The following is a 22,707-nucleotide window of genomic DNA, read 5'->3' as shown; positions in this document are numbered from 1 at the left end:
TCATTATGATTTTCTGCTTTGCACTGGTCAATCTGTGCTAAAAACAAACTGGGAAATTGAGAAATCAAATGCAGTAGTTTTCTTTAAAAAAAAAAAAAAAGCTAGTAGGTACTAAACTGCCAGAAGGTATTTTATACTAATGACTGGAGTCGGAGTCACTATGTGTATAAATTATTTTAATAATGGTTGGAGAAAGGAAAAATGACTTGGATGCCATTTTAGTACTAAACAATTCAGTAACTTCATTAAAAATTTGCTTCTATATTAAACAACAATGGCTTCATCCTGCCAAATATAACATTTTTTACTTTTAATGTGAGTCTCCTTCCAAGACACTAAGCCATAGAAGTATTATTTCAGGTGAAGAAACCACAACACTTTAATGTTTCCTTTGCTTAGCTCTCCATTTCTAATTACATTTTTACATCTACATTCTGGGTGGGTCCATAAGATTTCAAGAGCATGTTAACTCAAGGTCTTGGAAGCAAAAAATTTAAGAAATTCTGAAAAAAAACAAGAAGGATGCACAACACATGTACGTAATCAGAAAGCAGCAAAGAATTGAAGTTGTCTGATCTTTAACAACTGTTTTGAATTTCTGACCCTTTTTGTTACATTGATATCTGGATTAAAAACGAGGGACGTTGGTTACTTAATACACAGTACTCACAAAATTGACCTCTTTTGGTCTAGAACTACTTAAAAGTATTCAAAGGCCAGAATATGAAAAATCTATTAAGCCTTATTAAATTTTAGAGAAATTACATATGGAAACTTATAACATGGCTTTTCAAGTATAAATTTAAGAGTCAAAAAATTCTTAACAGTAAGATTTGGTTTTAAAGTAAAAAGACAGGTAATAAAATTAGCCATCAAAGTGATCGTAAAAGTATTTTTTTAAATCCATGAAATAAAAGGCTTAAAGAATAATCCAAAATAAAACAAAATATAATTGAGAGAAATATAATGATTATTTAAGAGTCCAGAACTGAGAGATAAAACAAGGTAACTGGAAAGACTAAGATAATTTCCACTTATAGTGTAATATACTATAATGCAATTAAACTATCTAAAACATGTTGAAGTTCACTAATCTCTTTATAGGATGGGTAATCAATACACTTCCCTAATACTCATCATGTGACCTAGGACATGACAGTAAATTAGAGATTCCAAAGCAAAGATCATTACCATTTATTTTTGTTGCTGTTGTTGATATGGATTTTGACCTGCCTGACAGACTAAGTCAAATGTTCGTGATTCAATTATTAGTTTTCTTTCTTTGACTTGAAAGCTCCAAGTTATTTCATAATGTATCTGAACAGACATGCCTTTTGTTTTAATACTTATTCGAACAATATGCTAGAGGTACCCCTAGAGATCTGGAAGGTGAAAGAGCCATTACCACTTATAGGTACTGACTACTGCCATAGACATTTAGGGGTTTTTCTTCTAAGCAGTTTGTTAATATTCTAAAAATTCCAGGTACCCTGTTATTGTATGAAACAATCACCCTTGAATTTAACAAGGGAAAAAAACTTAAGACATCTGGCTATATTATAAACCCAGAGCTGTCTGGTTAAGAAACATGGAAGAATATTAATTTTAGTTTATTGTGTATTAGAGATGTGAAAGTAAAATAACTAAAGCTTTTGTTTTGGTTAAAGACCTGGTCTTGATCTGCATTAAATCTTATTACTTTTTATCAAAAGAAAAGATTATGTGCTTCCTGGAAGTTGTCTTAAAATTATACTTTGGCTTAACCTTGACAAAAGAAAAAAGGTAGTTTTAAAACTGTTTTCTCTTTTTTGATCAAAAAGTCTGTCTCTTCTGAAATTGACTAAGAAGATTAGTTTGGTAAATGACTGATAGTTATAAAACATACTGTAGTTAAGAGGATAATAAAACATTAGAATCAGACTTTATAAGCATCCTGACACCTGTGTCATTTGAAAAGATATCAGTGGCTGACTTTAATCAATGCCATCAGATTTTAAATACTGAGGTATCAATACAATTAGATATGCCTCTCATTAAGTTTTACAGAATCCACTATCACAAAACCAAATTCCACTTAGAAGTTCTGAAGTCTAACCACAAAATAACATCTACTTTAGAACTGAAGTTTTTTTGTTGTCAGATTCTAAAAGTTGAGAAAGATGAAGTTATATTTGTCTATCACTTCTAAATCTATGATATGTAAAGTTAATGCCAAGACTTTAATTGTTGTGGACTACCAAATACCAACTATTAAAAACAAAACAAAATCCTAATGGGAATGTTTGTAGGCTTAGTATTACAATTCAAATTTATGAAAACAGAGGGATGGTTAAATCTGTTTTGGGTCAATTGATCACTGTATTCAAATGTCTATTATCTTTAAATATAGTCTTTCAAAACAGTTGCATCTGTGCTAATTTGGATAAACTGTTTTAACATATCACTTTATTATATTGATAATTGATCCCCAAAATTCACTTTAAAGACTTCTAGCTAGGAAATATAATCATAAGTATACTAAAAATTGACCCCCCAAAGTCTAAGAAATCTTTATTTCTTCTTTCTTTCTTTTTTTTTTTTTTTTGTGGTACGCGGGCCTCTCAGTGCTGTGGCCTCTCCCGTTGCGGACCACAGGCTCTGGACGCGCAGGCTCAGCGGCCATGGCTCACGGGCCCAGCCGCTCTGCGGCATGTGGGATCTTCCAGGACCGGGGCATGAACCCGCGTCCCCTGCATCGGCAGGCAGACTCTCAACCACTGCGCCACCAGGGAAGCCCTTTATTTCTTCTTAAAGTCTAATTTTTACCTTTTTAAAATTGAGATTCTCTGTTATTCCAATAGCCTCATTCTTTGGTGTGCTGTTTGTATTGATAGTTGTTTTAAAACTTAAGTATTCTGTATATTGCTAAGGAATTAAAACATCACAGACTTTCTTTTGTTACATTATTTAGCAATCTGTTTTTAAAATCACCATGCGATTGGCTATCAGGAGTTGATTTCTAAAACCAAATAATTTATACTTTTCCAGAGTCGTAGTGTATTAGATTAATACATTAAATTAATCATTTCCTATTAATCCTATTAATCATTTCCTACATACTTAGTTCTTATTTGTTTACTACAGGAATACATCCTATTTTGCAATGTATTTTTAAAAATAACTTCTAAAATAGTGGCTTTTTATTTTGAAAAAAGATCTTTAATTTTTCATCTAAGCACTGCATATTTCATACAGATTAAAATTAAACTGAACCCATGCCTTCTACCCAAAACTATATTGAGAACATTTTCTCTTTTATTACTGTATTCAATAAATAATTATAAGGTTAAGGGCTTTTGAAAATCATTTAAGTTGAATAAATGGGTAGGAAAAGTATACATATTATCTTTGGATATATTTAACTTATTAAATGAAGTGTTACATAACTGCAGGAATTGGAATGTTATAATTCTGACTAAAACACAGAACTATATAAACTGACTTATGGAACTGGAAAATGTCAGGATGTACTACACAATTCAGATGCAGAAAGCTTTGTTCCCATATATTCCCAATTAGTTTTGGAGGTACAGCTCCTAACAAAGTGGGTGGAGATTTTCTTCTTAAAAAGCTGTGAATGCCCTATGTGTACTGTTATATATTCCCTTTCATAACTTTTATGCTCTTACTGAAGTGAACCTATATATTCAACATACAAACGAAAAGTAACAAACATGCTTTTAAAAAAATGTATTATTTCATCATTACTAATGTATATAATTACTTCATTAGTTTGAAAACATTAAAAAATATATTGGGTCTATATGATTTTTTAATGCAAAAAAGGGACATCTCCCTCAAAAATGATGAATAAAAATCCCTGCAAAATGCACTGCTCCATACTTTCCTTTCAGTGCAGACTACACTGTAGAAACAGAATCTCTCTTAGAGAACTAGTTGTGAGAAGTAACGACTATCCCTAAAGATATTAAACTCTCAATTTTTATTACTTAAGAAAAGTCCATATTAATTTTTTTTTAATCCTTAATATAAAGATGATGTAGCTTTGGGGAAAACTGAGCCTTTCAAAATTTTAACCTATGTCAATCTAGTTGATTGGCATTAAGAACACAAGTGCCCATGCATTGTCTATGCTTCTTTTTCTTGTAGGTTGAAAAGTCATTTCATTCTGCTCCCATATCAAGCTTCTGCACAGAACTGAACAGTGTGAACAAGTCTGGTGATGAAGCACAGATTAAATCTTTAAAGTATCTTAATTTCACAGCCCTTCAACACATATAATTTATATATGAAGCACCAAAACTGGAGCCAAGGTCTGAACAGGTATTGTAACAGCAGGAACTATAATTTAATCACATCATATCATATTACACTATGTAACATTCTATATTTTGCCTGTTGATGTGTAACACAGTTAAGTTTATTACAAGCAGTATTTCCTAAGACCTATGGTATAAGTGCTTCTTTTCAAGTGTTACTGCTTATTTAGTGTTTATATGTTAACATTAAGTAAATCAGTGATAAATGTATACAATGCAATACACATTGTGCCGTTTCTCCCTGCCCTCTGTTAACATATTAACAAAATCAACTAAGAAGACCAAAACAACTATTAAAACTAAAACAAGGTTATCAACATCACAGATGCATGTCTGAGTAGGTCAACAGCATTTCCCCCTTAACATGAAGGTATTTTCATCAAAAATGCTTCATCATTTTTGGGCCAGCATCACTTTAGCAGCAACTGGTCTTCAGGACAAGTAGATCAGAAGTTTCAAGTGCTAAAGACACTGAATTACTCTAAGAAACATCAATCCACATGACTAATGAAAAGAAGCTAACTGCTGGTGTCACCTTAACATAAAATTGTGCATTTTCCTTTTCAATGTGTGATTTAGTTCATTTATATGATGAAAACAAAGTTTTGAAGTTCTCATGGCACACCAACGAGATGGACTAATTTGTCAAGGAACCTCTTATTTGTTTTAATATTTAAATTATAACAATACCATAACTAGAAAAAGGTCAGTGACTTGGTGGCTTTAAACCACATCAGTTTCAGTATTTGTTTTTCAAAATAATGATGCAATTAAATCTATGCTTCTGCAACAGTAGCACAATACAGTATCCTTTCCTGAATAAAGGAGCTGAGGTTTATCCAAGTAGAAGCTTTAAATAAGGTTGCCAGCTACTTATCAATCTTGCATGTTTGACATAAAATATATTAGGAAAGCTTAAACTGACTTGTTAATGTATATTCAGCTAAATCTTCACATTAAGCAGCAATGGAAATGAACAAGAGGTGCACTCAATATAAAACACTTTTCGAAACTACTCCAAAAAACAAATGACAAAAAGTGGTTAAGAACAACTAAATGTCTGTTGTGTGTACCAGATGTAAAAGAAGAATGGACCCTGTGGTTACTTGCACTGTTTGAATTACGTGAAGGTGAAATTAAGACTTAGTCCACTTCCATCTCTCCAGAAGATTTAGTATGCTGTGTGCTGTCTTTTGTTGTATCTGGTTTAGTTTCAGTCCCACTCTGTCCATCCACTGGTCCGTTGTGTTCACTATTAGCTTTTGCCTTGTCTTCAGCAACCTCTACTTTTGGTTTGGGCTTATAAATGATGGGGTTACAGAAATGATCCAGTTCCTAAAGACATGAAGAAAATTGATTATATTAAAAATATTATGCAACAAGTTACCATTAACATTCTAAAGTCCAGATTAACTTTCTAAATTTCCACATAATTCCACATTCCTGAATAGCTGTTGGCTCAGCTAGATAACCAACTAATTCTTAAACTACCGATATACCTTCTCAGCTAGTGTTTGTCAGGGGTGATAAGAAACTATTCAGTCTTTAATAATATATTCTGTATTTACTGTTCCTAAAATTTTTTCCTCATAATTTGAATACAGTGTATTTTGGCAGGAATCGTTTTTATTTTATTTATTTTTTTGGCTGCACTGTGCAGCATGTGACATCTTAGCTTCCCGACCAGGGATTGAACCTGGGATCTTGGCAGTGAGAGCGCGGAGTCCTCACCACTGGTCCGCCAGGGAATTCCCAGGAATAAATTTTAATTCATTCCTTTAAATTATGCCAAGAGCTCTGTTATGAAAATTTCATCATGTAATACCTATTGCATAAATTAAAATTTCTCAACATTTACAAAAAACAGTTTTAATAAATGGAATTATATAAATATACACACTGACTTCATTTACTTTCTGAAAACAGCTCAGTAGCCTTTTCTGTTGAAGGAAAAATAAGCCATGAAAGTAAATTCAACTTAATAATTTAAAAGAGATATATTTTCCATATCCTTGCTTTTTCTAAACAGAAATAAAAGACCATTTCAGATAAAGCTACTGAAACACTTTAAGTCCTTTCAAGACCAGTGTCACAGATATTGGGATAGGGATGGAAACATAGAAAGTAACATCCTTGGAGAGTGTTTTAGTGCAAACTGTTCTTATCACACTCTGCATCTCATCTGATTAGGAGTAAATTACTATAGATTCTTTGTCAAACTTTCTCAAAAGGAAAATACTCTTTATGATTTTAAAAAATACCCATTTTGGTACAGGAAAAGTTGCTCAACATCACTAATCATCAGAAAAATGCAAATCAAAATCACAATGACATATCTCACACATGTCAGAATGGCTATCATCAAAAAGAATACAAATAACAAATTTTGGCAAGGATATAGGGAAAAGGGAACTTTAGGTACACGTCTGGTGGAAATGCAAATTGGTACAGCCATTATAGAAAACAGTATGGGGGTTCCTCAAAAAGCTAAAAATAGAATTACCATATGATTCAGCAATTCTACTTCTGGGTAAATATCCAGAAAAAATGAAACTACTAATTTGAAAAGATACATGCACCCTAATGTTCCTAAGCAGCATTATTTACAATAGCCAAGATAAGAAGCAACCTAAGTGTCCATCAACAGACGAATGGACAAAGAAGATGTGGCACGTATATACAATGGAATATTACTACTCAGCCATAAAAAAAGAATGACAATTTGCCGCTTGCAACAACATGGAGGGTATTATGCTTATAGAAAAGACAAATACTGTATGTTATTACTTACATGTGGAATTTTAAAAATAAAGCAAATGAGTGAATATAACAAAAAAGAAATAGATTCACAGATATAAACAAACTAGAGGTTACCAGTGGGGAGAGGGAACTGGGGAGGGGAAAGATACGGGTAGAGGATTAAGAAGTACAAACTAATATGTATAAAATAAATAAGCTACAAGGATATATTGTACAACATAGGGAATACAGCGAATATTTTATAATAACTTTGAAGTATAATCTATAAAACATTAATCACTGTGTGTACACTTGAAACTAATCTTGTAAATCAAATACACTCCAATTAAAAACACCCTAAAACCTGTTTTTGTTTTAAAAATGAATCAAATACCTACAGACATACTGAACTAGATTAAAAAGAATCACCTGAAATTCCATCTCCTATAGATTAACATAACTAACCTTTTGGTGAACATCCTAGATGTATGTCCATGCACACACACATCTCCAAACATACAAATCTATGAACATGCTAATTGATACAGTGAGATTACAGAATCTAAATAAAGTTATCTTTCCTTTTTCACTGAGTATGTTGTATAAATCTATGTATCTAAATAGATTTACCTCTGATATCTTAAATACTATATTTAATTGTTGAAATGTGTTTTAATATTGAAATATGCATCAATTTATTTATCTAGTTTCTTACTGATAGGTATTTAGGTTGTTGCCAGTTTTTTGCTATCATAAGCAAGGGTATTTATCTGCATATACTTATGCAACAGTCAAATTAAGGTGAATTCCTAGAACTGTGATTTCTGCATTAAAGGGTAAACTCATTTTAAATTTCTATACATATTCTGAAATGATGTCCCAGAAAAACGGTAACAAATTTAACCAAGTTGCTCAGGAAGAGCGTCCATTTCTTCACACCCTTGGCAATTATGGCAAAGATTGTGAATGTAAACACACAACCAAATCAGAGAGAAGAGATTCGCATTTCTTAGATTAGTAATGAAGATGAACACCTTTTCATGTTTATTGGATATGTATTTCTTTCTTTGTCAGATGTTTTACCAATGTCTTTACTCATTTTTCTACTTAGATGCTGATCTTTATTATCATGTTTGTCCCCGTGTTTTTCATAGTGTTTTCTATAACCTTTGACATTTTCAGTAGTAATGTTTTTTAAACTGGAAAGTTTATCTCATAAGTAAGATTTTACCATGGAATTTTACACGTTTCAAACTATGTCAAAGACAAACATATATTGCAGTTTTACAATGGAGGCTCAGAAGTATTATACAGCCTAGAAAAATCGGACATATTTGGAGTTGTCACATTGCTTTACTTCATTCTGTATTACACTTAAAATCTAAAAAACAGCTTTGTGTATATGACTAATTAAATCAAGGAACAGAGATGTCCCACCTAGAATGTTTTTTTTCCCCCAAATTAAAGATTAGCCTCAAATTCCTGTTTTTCTATATTCTTCTGCCAAGCTGATTATTTCTCAAAGTATGGCTCCTACTAACAATGTTTAGTGACTGAACCCATGAAAAAGCGAAGTTTATAGTTTCTTACCTTTGACTTTGCGACTATTTCTGAAACTTTGACCACAGGATCTTGAGTGAGACTTAGTTTGTTCTGTGCATTCATCTTACTGTTCAGCCAACTCATGGCTTCACTGATATATTTTTCAACTTTTTCCATTTCAGCAGGATCCAAATGATCGTATCTTTCATCCTATTAGGAAAAAAAAAACTTTAATGTAACAGGTTTTTCAATAAGCACCAATTTATTGATAATTTCTGCTTAAAAGAGTTAAGACTCTTATTGAGTGTACACCTCACACATACGCATGTGAAGAAGCCATTTACAGACTACACAGAACTGAAGAAACTGGGAGAAAGAAAAATCAGTATGGGGTTTTAAAAGGAAAGGCCTTCTGAAGAAGTCAGGTTTGGAAAAGAATGGTGAAGAGTATTAGAGGAAAAAGTAGTATTTAGCCAAGAAAGAAGCTGCATGGACTTAAATTTGTCAGGGAGTAAAGAAAAATAAGTTAAGCAGGCACATAGCAAGCTAGACAGAAAATTCTGACTGTACAACAGAATATGTTTAAGTTGTTGACAAGAATTACTGGGTTGGCCAAAAAGTGCCTTTGGTTTTTAAGTAAAAATAAAAGACACATTTTCCATGTTCACCAAGAACTTCACTGAACAATGCATTCACCCTTTTGTTCCACTACCTTCTGCCATTTTTCAGGCAACGTCATAATTCCATCTTCCCAAAACTTTTTCTTTATGAGCAAAGAACCGTTCCAGGCCTTTTACAGTCTTCCAGGGAACTGAAATTTTTTCCATTAAGAGAATTTCGTAAAGACCAAAATAAGTGGAAATCCGAAGGTGCAATATCTGGTGAATATGGCAGATCAATTAGAACCTCCCAGCCAAGCTGTAACAATTTTTGCCTGGTCATCAAAGAAACACGTGGTTATCCTGATGGAAGATTATGCGTTTTCTGTAGACTAATTCCGGACGCTTTCCATCAAGTGCTGCTTTCAGTTGGTCTAACTGGGGGCAGTACTTGCTGGAATTAATCTTTTCGTTTTCCAGAAGGAGCTCATAATAGAGGACTCCCTCCCAATCCCACCATATATGCAACATCACTTTCTTTGGATGAAGCCCGGCCTTTCGTGGTGGTGGTGGTGGTTCATTTCGCTTGCCCCATGATCTCTTCCGTTCCAAATTATTGTACAGTATCCACTTTTCTTTGCCCCTCACAATTTGTTTTAAAAACGAAACGTTTTCATTACATTTAAGTAGAGAATCGTGTTTGGAAATATGATCAAGGTTTTTCTCGCTTAACCTATGTGGAACCCAAACATCAAAGTGATTAACATAACCAAGCTGGTGCAAATGATTTTCAACACTTGATTTGTATATTTTGAGTATGTCGGCTATATCCCGCGTGGTATAACATTGATTGTTCTCAATGTCTCGATTTGATCGCTATCAACTTTAACTGGTCTACCTGATTGTGGAGCATCATCCAGCGAGAAATGTCCACCATTAAACTTCACAAACCACTTTTGACACGTCTGTTCGGTCACAGCACCTTCTCCATACACTGCACAAATCTTGTTTTTCAGTTGCATTTTTACTTTGCTTGAAATAATAAAGCATAATATGCCGAAAATGTTGTTTTCTTCCATCTTCATTATTAAAATGGCTACACAAAAATTCACCAATTTTGATGTTGTTTTTAAAATGCATGCTGATATGACAGCTGTCAAAATACAATCTAATAAAATTGTTTTGAATGAAGTTTAAGACAACTAAGTGCTAGTAGAGCCATCTTACAAAAAAACCGAATGAACCTTTTGGCCAACCCAATACATAATAAAATTTTGTCTGAAAGAGACAACTGCAGCTGTTACATGTAGGCGGCGATCTAAGATGTGATGATTTAGACTGGCAGTCTCAAAACCAGAAAGAAATGACAATGCAACATATAGAAAGAGGATCTCCTCCCCATTCATCCCTCTATCTGCATGCTTTTTTAATTTATTTTTTATTTTTTTTTTTTATTTTTTTGCGGTACGCAGGCCTCTCACTGTTGTGGCCTCTCCCGTTGCGGAGCACAGGCTCCGGACGCGCAGGCTCAGCGCAGGCTCACGGGCCCAGCCGCTCCGCGGCATGTGGGATCTTCCCGGACTGGGGCACGAACCCGTGTCCCCTGCATCGGCAGGCGGACTCTCAACCACTGCGCCACCAGGGAAGCCCCCTGCATGCTTTTAAAAAAATCTCTAGCCTGAACCTCTTCCCTGAACTCCCTACTCTATAGCCAGCTTCCAACTTGAATTCTTATTTGTAATGTTTGAAACGACTTACCTATGTTTCAAACTCATGATTACCTCCCCACCTACTCTTCCAAGTTCTCCCCGTCTCAGTAAATGGCAACTTCACCCTTGCAGGCCAAAAATCCTTGGAGTCATTTGACTCCTCTTTCTGTTATATTTACATAAAATCTATCAGTGAATCTTATTGGCTCTGCCTTCAAAATATATGCAGCAGAAATCCAACCACTTCTTCCCCCTCCACTCTCCGGGTTCAGGGCTCCGTCACTGCTTGCTTGTGTTATTCTAATGTTTTAACTAGTCTCTCTGCTTCCGTAGCCTTTAAAAGAAAAGTCAAAATTTAAAATTCTATGCTCAAAAGCCTCCAGTGGATTCCTATCTTAGTGTAAAATCCAAACTTTTATAATGGCCCACTAGGCCCTTCATGATCTGGCAGCTGATAATCCCACCCCCCAATGTTCTGAGCCACACTGGCTTCCTTACTGTTACTCCAACACATTCTCCCCTTTGCAACTGCTATTCCCCCTTTGTTAAGGACATTCTTTTTATAGTTATCATACGTCTTGAACCCTCACGTCCTTTAATTCTCCCCTCACATGATGTCATCTTATTAGTCTATATTTCTGACAAATCTCCTCCACCTATGGCAGTCCCTTACTTTTCCCATAGCCCTTATCACCATCTGACTACTTCATAGTAACTCATTTATTGTCTATCTCTTCCCACTGAAGCATATTAGAAACAAGTTCAGTGTTTTGTTTGATGCTGTAGTTCCAGCACCTTGAAGAGAGCCTGGAACATAGTAACTCAAAATTCTTGAGCATAAGTGAAATCTTGCCTTGCTTTGAATAATATTTTAAACCTGCATCCTCAAGAAGACTGCTACAGCCTGGCAAACACTAGGTTATAGTAGTTGTATACAGATCTTCCAATACCAGATGTGAAATACTCCTGGTGTTTTTATTTGTCTGCTTGTTCCTTATTACTTTTCCATTATCCTTACATTCTATTTGTACTTATATGGACACTGATATTGGCAGGCACATTCACAATCAGTACCTGGATTATTCTTTTAGGCAGGCTGGATTGCACTCTTTATTTTACAGAATTTACAAATCTTTATTTCTAAAATAAGTAATCACCCTCCACATTGTGTAGTGAAAAGCAGTATAGTTGTTAAGGGTCTGCATGTTTCAGATTGCTTAGGTTTTATCCTGACTGCTTCTCTTAACCTACCTGTGTAATCCTTGACAAGTTTGCTTAAGCACTGCAATTCTCTTACATAATGCATTCTTGTGAGAATAAAGTGAGATAATTCATGCAAAGTGCCTAAAATTTAGTAAGTGCTTGATAAATGTAAGCTATGATAATACCCTGCCTAAATCTTTCTGGTGCTGGCCTCTGCAGCCCACTGATGCAATTTTAACATCAGTGGTAAAACCTGGGGGAATTATAGTGGATATCTGTTTAAAACAGGAGTCAGCAGACTTGTCCTGCAGGCCAAATCCAACTTGCTGAATTTTTAAATAAAGTTATTCTGGAACACAGCAATGCCCATTCATTTACACATTGTGTGCTTGCTCTTGCGCTACAATGGCAAAGTTGGGTAGTTGTATAGAGATGGTAGGCCTACAGAGCCTAAAATATTTATTATTTGTTCATTTAAAGAAAAAGCCTACTAACCTCTGATTTAGAGGGCAAAAATCATCAGCTTAATTTTGTCAAATCTTACTGTTACATCCAAATGGAGATATTATCTATACAACTAAATATTTCAGGCTGAAAAACAGTGGAAAGGTTAAGGGTAGTAAGATAGATTTGGGCACATATATAAAACAATAAATAATACGGGAGTTACAGATGACTGAAAGACCGGAAGACAAAGTGCAACCAAAAGAAAAAGAGGCCAAGGGACAAAATGAATGCTAGCAGAGTCCAGTTTCAAAGAGGCCTGTAAATTAAAAAAGGTCCAAAAAAACCTTCTGCACCTTCTGCACTATAATGAAACACCTAAGAAGGAAACAATGAATTTGGTCACTGGATTAAATTTATAATATAGTTTTAGGGAATTTTAAAAGATTAAAGCCACATATCTGCACTGTATTTGAAATTATCAGTATCCTTTACTGATAATTTTACAATAAAGAAAAAAAAGTTTAAGTTTGGTGCACAATGTCTCTGGAATTTGGTAGCAACAACTGCTATAGCTTTGTAGTTGAGAATTTTTAGATTTACCCCACCCTCTCTGCGTAATACACACCAGTTTACTTTATGAATTCAATACCTTGTTTCTGTATGCTTCTATAACTTTCATGACAAGTTGGATCTTTTTTCCCAAGTCGTTTAAAGCTTTTGGTCTCTCTTCATGTTCCACGTACCTCATTTGAATTGGCTGGCCATATTTCTGTTAACACAAGTTTTTTAAAAAGAAAAAGTTATTAACAGAAAACAACTTCTATTGGGCCCTTACAGAATGATGAATAGGAAAGAAAGCTGGTCAGATTAAAATATGTCCCCTCTTGTTTTCCTACGTGGAGATGAGTTCCAGTTGTTATTTGCTTACTGAATCCTACACAGGAATGCCTATCTTCTCTCATTCATTAAGATTACCTCTTGATTCCTCTCAAATCCAAAGAAAAACTTTAATTACTTTAAAGTTACATGTTAAAAGTCTATAAAACCATTAAGAAAACCATAAGGACTATATACTGTGTGCAGGACTCACGTATTTGAAACTTGGTTTCAAATATTTATAATGCATATAACTCTCTAAAAGCAACATGATTACTGGGATTTCCTGATATTTAATACCTATTGAATATTATTTGTTATATGTATTCATTAGATTAAGATGTGTATTTTAAGTATAGTGCTTAAAAACAAAAAAACCCATTCAGCCCCTTGCCCCAGGTGCCTGGTAGGAGGGAGTTTCTAAATTTTAAAACAGCCTCCTATAACTTTGAGGAGGGGAATGCATTAGAAAGACAAATATTTTCTTTCAAATCCTTTACATATTTAAATAAAAATCAGCTTATTTTAGAGCAATTTTAGGTTTTCAGAAAAGTTACAAAGGAAACAATAAGAGCCAAGCACCTTTTCTCTAATGTTAACATCTTATTCCTCGTGGTACATTTGTCAAAAATAAGAAACCAACACTGGTGTATTACTATTAACTGAACTCCAGATTATGTGGATTTCATCTTTTTCTGTTCCAGGATACCATATTGCATTTAGTCTCTTTACACATCATACTTTTTATTGTTAATGTTTTTGAAAGCATTTTAATTCCTAAAAGCCATCTCAAAAAAAACAGTAAAGCCTATGAAAACATCTATAACATTCATTTCTATGGTTACTTATATATTTGAAGCGAAATAATCCATTCTGGGAGCTGCTGGGCTTTTCAGTTATTTCTATTAGCCTCAGCTGCCTGGTTTGCGCCTCCAGCCCCAAGTATATATATTTTAGGGAGATGGAGAGTAAAAACCACCAAGATAAAATACAGTAAAGCTAGTTTTGCGTTCATAAGCTTAGGTTTACAAGTTGCTTTTTAATTATTCCCTTTGAAAGTAATTTATTGGCATGAAGGTAATTTTTGCAAGGTATTAACTTCTTTTGCTTTTAAGTTAAGTAACTTCTTTTGCACACACCACCCCCGCCAATCCCTAAAGGGCTTCCTTTTCCCATACGCTAGAAGTCCTTATTAATGTCATCACCTAGCATCTGTGTATTCACTTGCTACTCAAAGAATGGTTCAGGGACCAGCAGCATCAGAATCTCCCAGAAGCTTATTAAAAAGTGCAGAATCGGGCTTCCCTGGTGGCGCAGTGGTTGAGAGTCCGCCTGCCGATGCAGAGGACACGGGTTTGTGCCCTGGTCCGGGAAGATCCCACATGCCGCGGAGCGGCTGGGCCCGTGAGCCATGGCCGCTGAGCCTGCGCGTCCGGAGAGAGGCCACAACAGTGTGAGGCCCGTGTACCGCAAAAAAAAAAAAAAAAAAAAAAAGAGTGCAGAATCATGGGCCCAACTCGGATATACTGAACCATAATTTGCTTTTCAGTAAGGGCCCCTGGTAATTCATGTGCACATTAAAGGACTGCTATGATTCACACTAAGAAGGAAAATTTCCTGTCATCCTTCCAATCTGAACTTCTAATCTTTTAAAGCATTTTTTTTTCTGCGTGGGGGGAGCGCTGGGTAGCAAGCAGGAGGAAAAGAGTAATAGTGGTCTTTTCTTAAAGTCAGAACACTGACCTAGTAGAAGAAGGGCAGCTGGTGGACACATCTCCTTATTTCTTTGTAAAAGGACACTGAAGAGCAGGGGTACTATTTCTGAAGTTCTTTGCTGGCCTGGTGTCCCACTAATTTCACATTAGTTATAATGTGAAAATAGGAAAGGGCAGTGTATTACTCCTCAAACTCAGAGCAGTCAAGGGGGAAAGAAGCAGAGCAAGGGTAACTCCTTTAATGGATAAGGGGTCAGGCTGACAAATCACTTATTAATGACATCTCAGAAACATATGGCTTGTATGAAAGTAATATTAACACTCTGGTCATCTGCTAAATTTTTGTATCTGAGTATCATGATAGACAAATATGATTATACATTATTTAATTTCAGTTATCATGTAGCATTACTCACCTCAAATTCAGAGAACACTTCCTCTTACACATACCTGCCTTAGTAATTTCTTATATATTTATTAAACACATACACTGTGCTCTTACACCATAATTTTTAGGACAACTTAATGTTCTGTTCAACACTAACATGGACTTTAAAAAGTTTACCTTTAGTTCTTGAAGCTTATCCACATAAATCTGTTTAGCTTGGTCCTCTCCTTCTTCATAAAGCCAATTTTCTGTGTCTTCCAATATTGCAGACAGTTTTCTCAAGTCCTAGTTATACATTTAAGAGATACTGATTGAAAATGCTCTCCTTAGAAATAAAAGTCATCAAGGAAGCACAAAATGTTTTTCAAGTGTAAAAAATTATTTTTTTCTGACTTTTTATTTATAAACATCTTTCTCACCAGCCTTCTGTAATTTGGAAAAATAACTAAGAACCATTCCTAAATGTGCTCAAAAAGATTGACAACAATAACACATTTGGTACATTTATTTACATAATTCGTATTAGCATTCTCAAGTAAACATTTAAATAGTTCTCATAAAAAACTACAAAATTTAGACTTACTTCTAGAGTGATGAATTTTTCATAGACAGTGCCAAGCTTGTCCCTAAAATCATATACATATTCTTCAACAGCATTCTTCGCATCATTTCTTTCTTTCTCTAATTTGTCCTGCATTATCATCTTCCCCTATTCAAAAAGTTTCAGATTAGCTGCCATGAAAACACTAGGGAAATACAAACCAAAACTGCAATGAAATACTACTTCACACCTACTAGGATGACTATAATCGAAGAAATGGAACATAATAAGTGTTGGTGATGATTTGGAGAATTTGAAACCCTTGTACGTTGCTGTTGGGAATGTAAAATACTGCAGCTTAGGAAAAAACAGTATGGTGGCTCCTAAAGAAGCTAAACAAAGAATTACAATATGGGGCTTCCCTGGTGGCTCAGTGGTTGAGAGTCTGCCTGCCAATGCAGGGGACACGGGTTCAAGCCCTGGTCTGGGAAGATCCACATGCCGTGGAGCAGCTGGGCCTGTGTGCCACAACTACTGGGCCTGTGCTCTAGAGCCCCCAAGCCACAACTACTGAGTCCATGTGCCACAACTGCTGAAGCCCGTGCACCTGGAGCCCGTGCTTCGCAGCAGGAGAAGACACTGCAGTGAGGGGCCCCCGCACCGTGGCAAGGAGTGGTTCCCCACTCACCGCAACTGGAGAAGGCCTGCGTGCAGCAACAAAGACCCAACACAGCCAAAAATAAATAATAAATAAATAAATTCTAAAAAAAAAAAAGAATGACACTATGACCCAGCAATTTCACTCCTAGGTATATAACCAAAAAATTGAAAGCAGGAACTCAAACAATTATTCGTATGCCAATGTTCACTGCAGCATTATTCACAATAGCCAAAAGGTGGAAATAACTCACTTGATCTGTAACAGATGAATGGATAAGTAAAATGTATATATACAAAATGGAATATTACTCTACTATAAAAAGAAATAAAGTTCTGATACATGTTACAAAGTGGATAAACCTTGAAAACATTATGCTAAGTGAAATAAGCCAGACACAAAAAGACAAATATTCTATGATTACATTTATATGAGTTATCTACCAAATTCATAGAGACAAAGTATCGATAGATTGGTTTACTGGGGATTGGGGGAAGGGAGGAATGAGAGTTATTACTTAATGGTTACAGTTTCGGTTTGGGGTGATGAAAAGGTTTTGGAAAAGATAGTGGCAATGGTGGGACTCCCCTGGTGGTCCAGTGGTAAAGAATCTGCCTTAGAATGCAGGGGACACAGGTTCGATCCCTGGTCAGGGAACTAAGATCCCATGTGCCACCGCTATTGAGCTCACGTGCCTCACCTACAGCCTGCGTGCCGCAAACTACAGAGCCCATGCACCACAACTAGAGAAGAGAAAACCCACACACCACAACGAGAAAGAAGCCCATGCGCTGCGACGAAAGATCCTGCATGTCTCAACTAAGATCCTGTGTGCCGCAACTAAGACTCAATGCAGCCAAAAATAAATAAAATAAATGAATAAATAAATCTTTTAAAAAGATAGTGGCAATGGTTATATAACTGTGAATATAATTAATGTCACTGAATTGTACGCTTAAAATGGTCAAAATGGCAAATTTCACGTTATATATATTTTACAATTTAAAAAATTAATAATACCAAAAGCCACTGAACTGTACACTTTAAATTAGTGAATTGTATGGTATGTGAATTATACCTCAATAAAAGCTTTTTTAAAAAAAAACCATAGGGCTTCCCTGGTGGCGCAGTGTTTGAGCGTCCACCTGCCGAAGCAGGGTACACGGGTTCGTGCTCCGGTCCAGGAAGATCCCACATGCCGCGAAGCCTGCACCTCCGGAGCCTGTGCTCCGCAACGGGAGAGGCCACAACAGTGAGAGGCCCGCGTACCGCAAAAAAAACCAAAAAAAGCAAAAAAAAACCCCCATAGACTATGTCATTGTACATATTGGTGTTCAAATCCCAGCTTTCCCACTTACTACCTTTGAAATTGCAGCGAAGTCACCTAACCTAAGCCTCAGTTTTCTTATTCTAGAGCGCTAACTTCTATCTGTCTCGTATGGCTGTTAATAAGATTGACGTAATTCACATAAAATATTTAGTACAGTGCCTGACACATAACTGGTACTGAATAAATGTTGGTTTTGGTAAGTGACACAGTACAGTGGCTGTGATCTTGAGCTTTGGAGACAGACTACCTGGCTCCAAAACAAAAGGTTACTCTTTGAACTTCGGTGATTCAGTCTACCTCTGCCTGTTTCCTCATCTATTAAATGTAGATCTCTAACAGTACTTACACTTCGTAGGTTTGAGGATTAAATAAGATATCAAAGTATTTAAAGATGTTAGCAAAAATCATTATTGTCAAATCAAAAGCAAAGAAAGAATCTGAAGACTAATAAAAAACAAAATTTGTACTTTAACAAAAACATAGTATTTTAAAGTAATACTACAATGCACTGATATTTGTGAATTTAAAATAGTGAGACAGGAAATCTAAGAAAGAGTGGATATATGTATAGGTATAACTGATTCACTTTGCTGTACAGCAGAAACTAACACAACATTGTAAAGTAACTATATTCCAATTTGAAAAAAAAATAGTGAGACATGGACTTCCCTGGTGGCACAGTGGTTAAGAATCCACCTGCCAATGCAGGGGACACAGGTTCAATCCCTGTTCTGGGAAGATCTCACATGCCCCAGAGCAACTAAGCCCGTACGCCACAATTACTGAGCCTGTGCTCCAGAGCCTGCGAGCCACAACTACTGAGCCCGCATGCTGCAACTAGTGAAGCCCGTGCACCTAGAGCCCATGCTCCACAACGAGAAGCCACTGCTTTGAGAAGCCCGCGCACTGCAATGAAGAGTAGCCCCCGCTCACCACAGCAACAAAGACCCAACGCAGCCAAAAATAAATAAATAAAATAATTTTATTTTAAAATTTAAAAAATAGCCATTTAAAAATTTAAGAAAAAATCTTATACACAAAATTTATCATTAGCTGCACTTCCCCACAATTCATTCCTTTGAGAAAATTAGTCTCAAATCATACAAATTCAGAATTATTCAGGATTATCTCAGAATTATTTCTAGAGATAGAAATGCTTCACATAAAGTGTAGCCTTTAATAACTAATGAATAGGTGATATACTTAGGTACTAGAAAGAGCAGCATTGTAAAGTCAAAAATCTCTTTAGGAAATTCCCAGAATAACATGCAGCAAGTGGAGAATATGTGGCACTTCAAAGAAAACTGACCTTCTTTAATGCCAGTCAAGCCTGTAGAAATTAGTAACTACCACTTAAGTGTAAATTTTAATATAAAAAAATTACTTTTTACACACAACTATTGGTAAAGAAACCAAACTCTTTTCCTCAAGAGACTGTAAAATGAAGCATGTAAATACGTAAAGAAAATTTCAAGAATGACAACAGATTCTAAAAAGTATTAAATGGAAGTCAGAAAACATTCTGAATTGAACGTTAATCTTTAAGGACAACACATTAGAAGAGGGGAGCTGGTAATACTTTCCTATACAATGTCTGCTGGGTGTGCTACTGTTAAGACATAATAAAAGGGGGTAAGAATTACTAGTATTGGAAAGGCCTTTCTCTACAGTGGAGACAATCCATGTTTTTCATGTAACTAAGGTGAAAGTTACACTGTACATGACACAAATACAGCGCAGCATTTTGTCCAAAATAAAATAGTTCAATAATCTATTTAATAATTCCTTATGAGTTATAGCCTAGTTCCACAAATTTGACGGATAATCATTTACTTCTACAAAAATTTCAGAACACGCTACCACCCATTTCAACATCAATTCTGATTTATATACCTCATTTTCAATGTAGATGTTGAGAAGATCTTGGCCCAATTGCCTACACAGGCTACTCTGGATAGGTAGATCAATACTCTTGATTCTTCCTTTTTTAATGGTCTGGTTTAATCGCTCTTGTTTATCTGAGGGTACAGACTGCAAAAGAAATGCAAGAAAAGTATAAATTTCTAAAACTAGCTTAAAAATATATTTAAGAGACTGATTTCTGATGAAACAAAGTAAAATCAAACAAAACTATTATCATCTACTATACTTTAATTAAAAACATTATTTTAATATTGATAGTATTTTACACCCTGTATACACTAAATATTGTGCTGGAAATGCAAATTAAAACCACAATGAGGGCTTCCCTGGTGGCACAGTGGTTAAGAATCCGCCTGCCAATGCAGGGGACATGGGTTCGAGCCCCGGTCCGAGAAGATCCCACATGCAGTGGAGCAACTAAGCCCGTGCGCCACAACTACTGAGCCTGCACTCTAGAGCCCGCATGCCACAACTACTGAAGCCCGCATGCCTAGAGCCCGTGCTCCGCAACAAGAGAAGCCACCACAATGAGAAGCCCGCGCACCGCAACGAAGACCCAACCCAGCCAAAAAGAAATAAAATAAAAACCACAATGAGGTGCCATTTCATACCCACTAGGATGACTATAATAAAAAAAAAAAAAAAGAGGAAGAGTTGGTGAGGATATAGAGAAATGGAAACCCTCATACATTTTTGGCAACATAGTAAAATATTGCAGCCATTTTGGAAAACAGTTGGGCAGTTCCTCAAATTGTTAAACACACAGATACCATATGACCCAGCAATTCCATTCCTAGGTACACGCCCAAGAAAAATGAAAATATCCATCCACACAAAACCTGTATATGTTCATAATAGCATTATTCGTAATAGTCAAAAAGTAGAAACAATCTAAGTGTCCATCAGCTGATGAATGAATACATGTGGTATGCATCCGTATGATACATTACTCAGCCATAAAAGGGAATGAAGTACTGATATATCCTACAACCTGGATGAACCCTGAAAACACGCTTAGTGAAAGAAGCCAGTCATTAAAGGACTACATATTGTATGACTGTTTTTATATGAAATGTCCAGAACAGGCAAGTCAATGAGACAAAAAGATTAGTGGGTGCCTAGAGCTGGCAAGGGGAGGGTTGGGAGGAAAATAAAGAGTTACTGCTAATGGGTACAGGGCTTCTTTTTGGAGTGATGAAAACGTAAAATTGTGATAATGATTGCATAACTCTGAGTATATTAAAAACCTTTGAATTGTACTTTTAAATGGGAGAATTGCATGGTATGTAAATTATATCTCAATAGAGCTGTTGAATAATTAAAGGCAAACATACTGAATAAAATTAAAAAATTAGAAAAATTAGTTTCAGGTTTTATATTACTTGAGCAACTAGGATTTATAACTGCATCTTTACAGCCTTTGGAAAAAATCTATACAGCTAACCATCACAGATTAAATTCTGCTCAGGTTAGAAAAATCTGTCAAAGATGATAGTTTAGAGCCACATTCATCGGGGTGACTGGGGCAGGGTGTTTCTCCCTTCTCTTCTATCAGCAATCATTTTCTTAATAAAATAATGACTCTTAATAAGAGAGTCATTTATCCTTTAAAATTTTACTTCCAAAATACTATTTTGCACAAAAAAACAGCTTTATGACATGCAGCAAAATGCTTAGAGTGGTTAATATTCAGATGCAGCATTATTGCTAATTTAAGTTTTCTTCATTTGTCCTATTCTGGTTTCTATTTTCTGAGATTACATGATTTTTAGTGAGGAAAAAAAAAGTAATGAAAAACATCTTTTTTCCCCGCCAAAAAAATAATTTTACTCATATTACAGTTCATTCTTTTAAAAATCTTCTATAGTGAGTCACTGACGTGTATTTATTCTGGTTATATACTTTCATAATACGAAATTTAAAACACCAGGTGTATTAAAAGCATGCATTACACAGCAAATGTATTAACTCAAAATATCAATCTCAAAAAGACACAACCACAGTAATAGTATAACAAACCTTTGTTTTGGTTCCTGTATGATCAATTTCTTCTTCTGGAGTGTGTTCAGCATGACATTTTTGATGACCCTCTTCTTCCTGGTCAACCTGCATTTTATCCTGCAAAGAAAATATGTAATTGACAATATCTGTAGTCTTTTTCTTTCTTTCTTTTTTCTATTTGTTTGGTAATGAACAGCATCTTAGAGTTCAAGCCTGTTTTCAAATATGTGAACACAGTGAAGTAGAAGCTGTTTTTGAGAGTAACTATAAATAACTAGATTAACAGGTAGTCAGTAAAATGAAAAGATCTATTTGATGCTATGTGAATAAATCTTGTTTCATTTACCTGTGGCCAAATAACTGCAAAATAAATGGAAAATTGTTCTCAAGTCAAATTCACAAACGAAGATTCACAAAAAAAGAGAACATTAAACTTGACATGAAAAATGTTTATAAAGAACTTAATGTGGGAAAATAAAGAGAAAAAGATACAAAATTTAAGTATTAACATAAATTCAATTACATTTTTTAAATGTAGGAAAATACTCAAACGAAATGTATCGAAACTAAGTAGATGTCTCTGAATTATTACAATTTAAACTTTTAATATTTTTCTTAATGTCTAAAAGACAAACTTTCAACCCATAAGATTGCCAAGATGGACTCTCCGCTTGGCAAACAATCACAAGTATTAAGTTTTTCTGGTCTTTCTTAATC

At 35.2% G+C, this 22,707-nt stretch overlaps 1 protein-coding gene and 1 long non-coding RNA gene across 2 annotated transcripts in view; one reads left to right on the top strand and one right to left on the bottom strand.

Annotated features, from left to right (window-relative positions):
- Positions 1-22,707, top strand: part of LOC132520026 (uncharacterized) — an 86,372-nt gene that overhangs the window by 34,317 nt on the left and 29,348 nt on the right. Inside the window, exon 2 of the long non-coding RNA XR_009540412.1 lies at positions 4,150-4,323. This is a non-coding gene — a long non-coding RNA (uncharacterized LOC132520026). The remainder of the gene's footprint in view (positions 1-4,149; positions 4,324-22,707) is intronic.
- Positions 4,317-22,707, bottom strand: part of HSPA4L (heat shock protein family A (Hsp70) member 4 like) — a 50,345-nt gene continuing 31,954 nt past the window's right edge. The window contains exons 13-19 of the mRNA XM_060148688.1: positions 22,009-22,107; positions 19,960-20,097; positions 16,121-16,246; positions 15,715-15,822; positions 13,208-13,327; positions 8,649-8,810; positions 4,317-5,654 (exon numbers count right to left, since the gene is read on the bottom strand). Coding sequence (XP_060004671.1) covers positions 5,463-5,654; positions 8,649-8,810; positions 13,208-13,327; positions 15,715-15,822; positions 16,121-16,246; positions 19,960-20,097; positions 22,009-22,107 — 945 coding nt within the window. The 3' untranslated portion in view covers positions 4,317-5,462. The remainder of the gene's footprint in view (positions 5,655-8,648; positions 8,811-13,207; positions 13,328-15,714; positions 15,823-16,120; positions 16,247-19,959; positions 20,098-22,008; positions 22,108-22,707) is intronic.

The sequence above is a fragment of the Lagenorhynchus albirostris genome, chromosome 4, assembly GCF_949774975.1.
Source record: "Lagenorhynchus albirostris chromosome 4, mLagAlb1.1, whole genome shotgun sequence".
In the NCBI taxonomy this organism is placed as follows: Eukaryota; Metazoa; Chordata; class Mammalia; order Artiodactyla; family Delphinidae; genus Lagenorhynchus; species Lagenorhynchus albirostris.
Note: the sequence above shows the minus strand (reverse complement) of the source record. Positions and strands in the feature narration are given on the sequence as shown.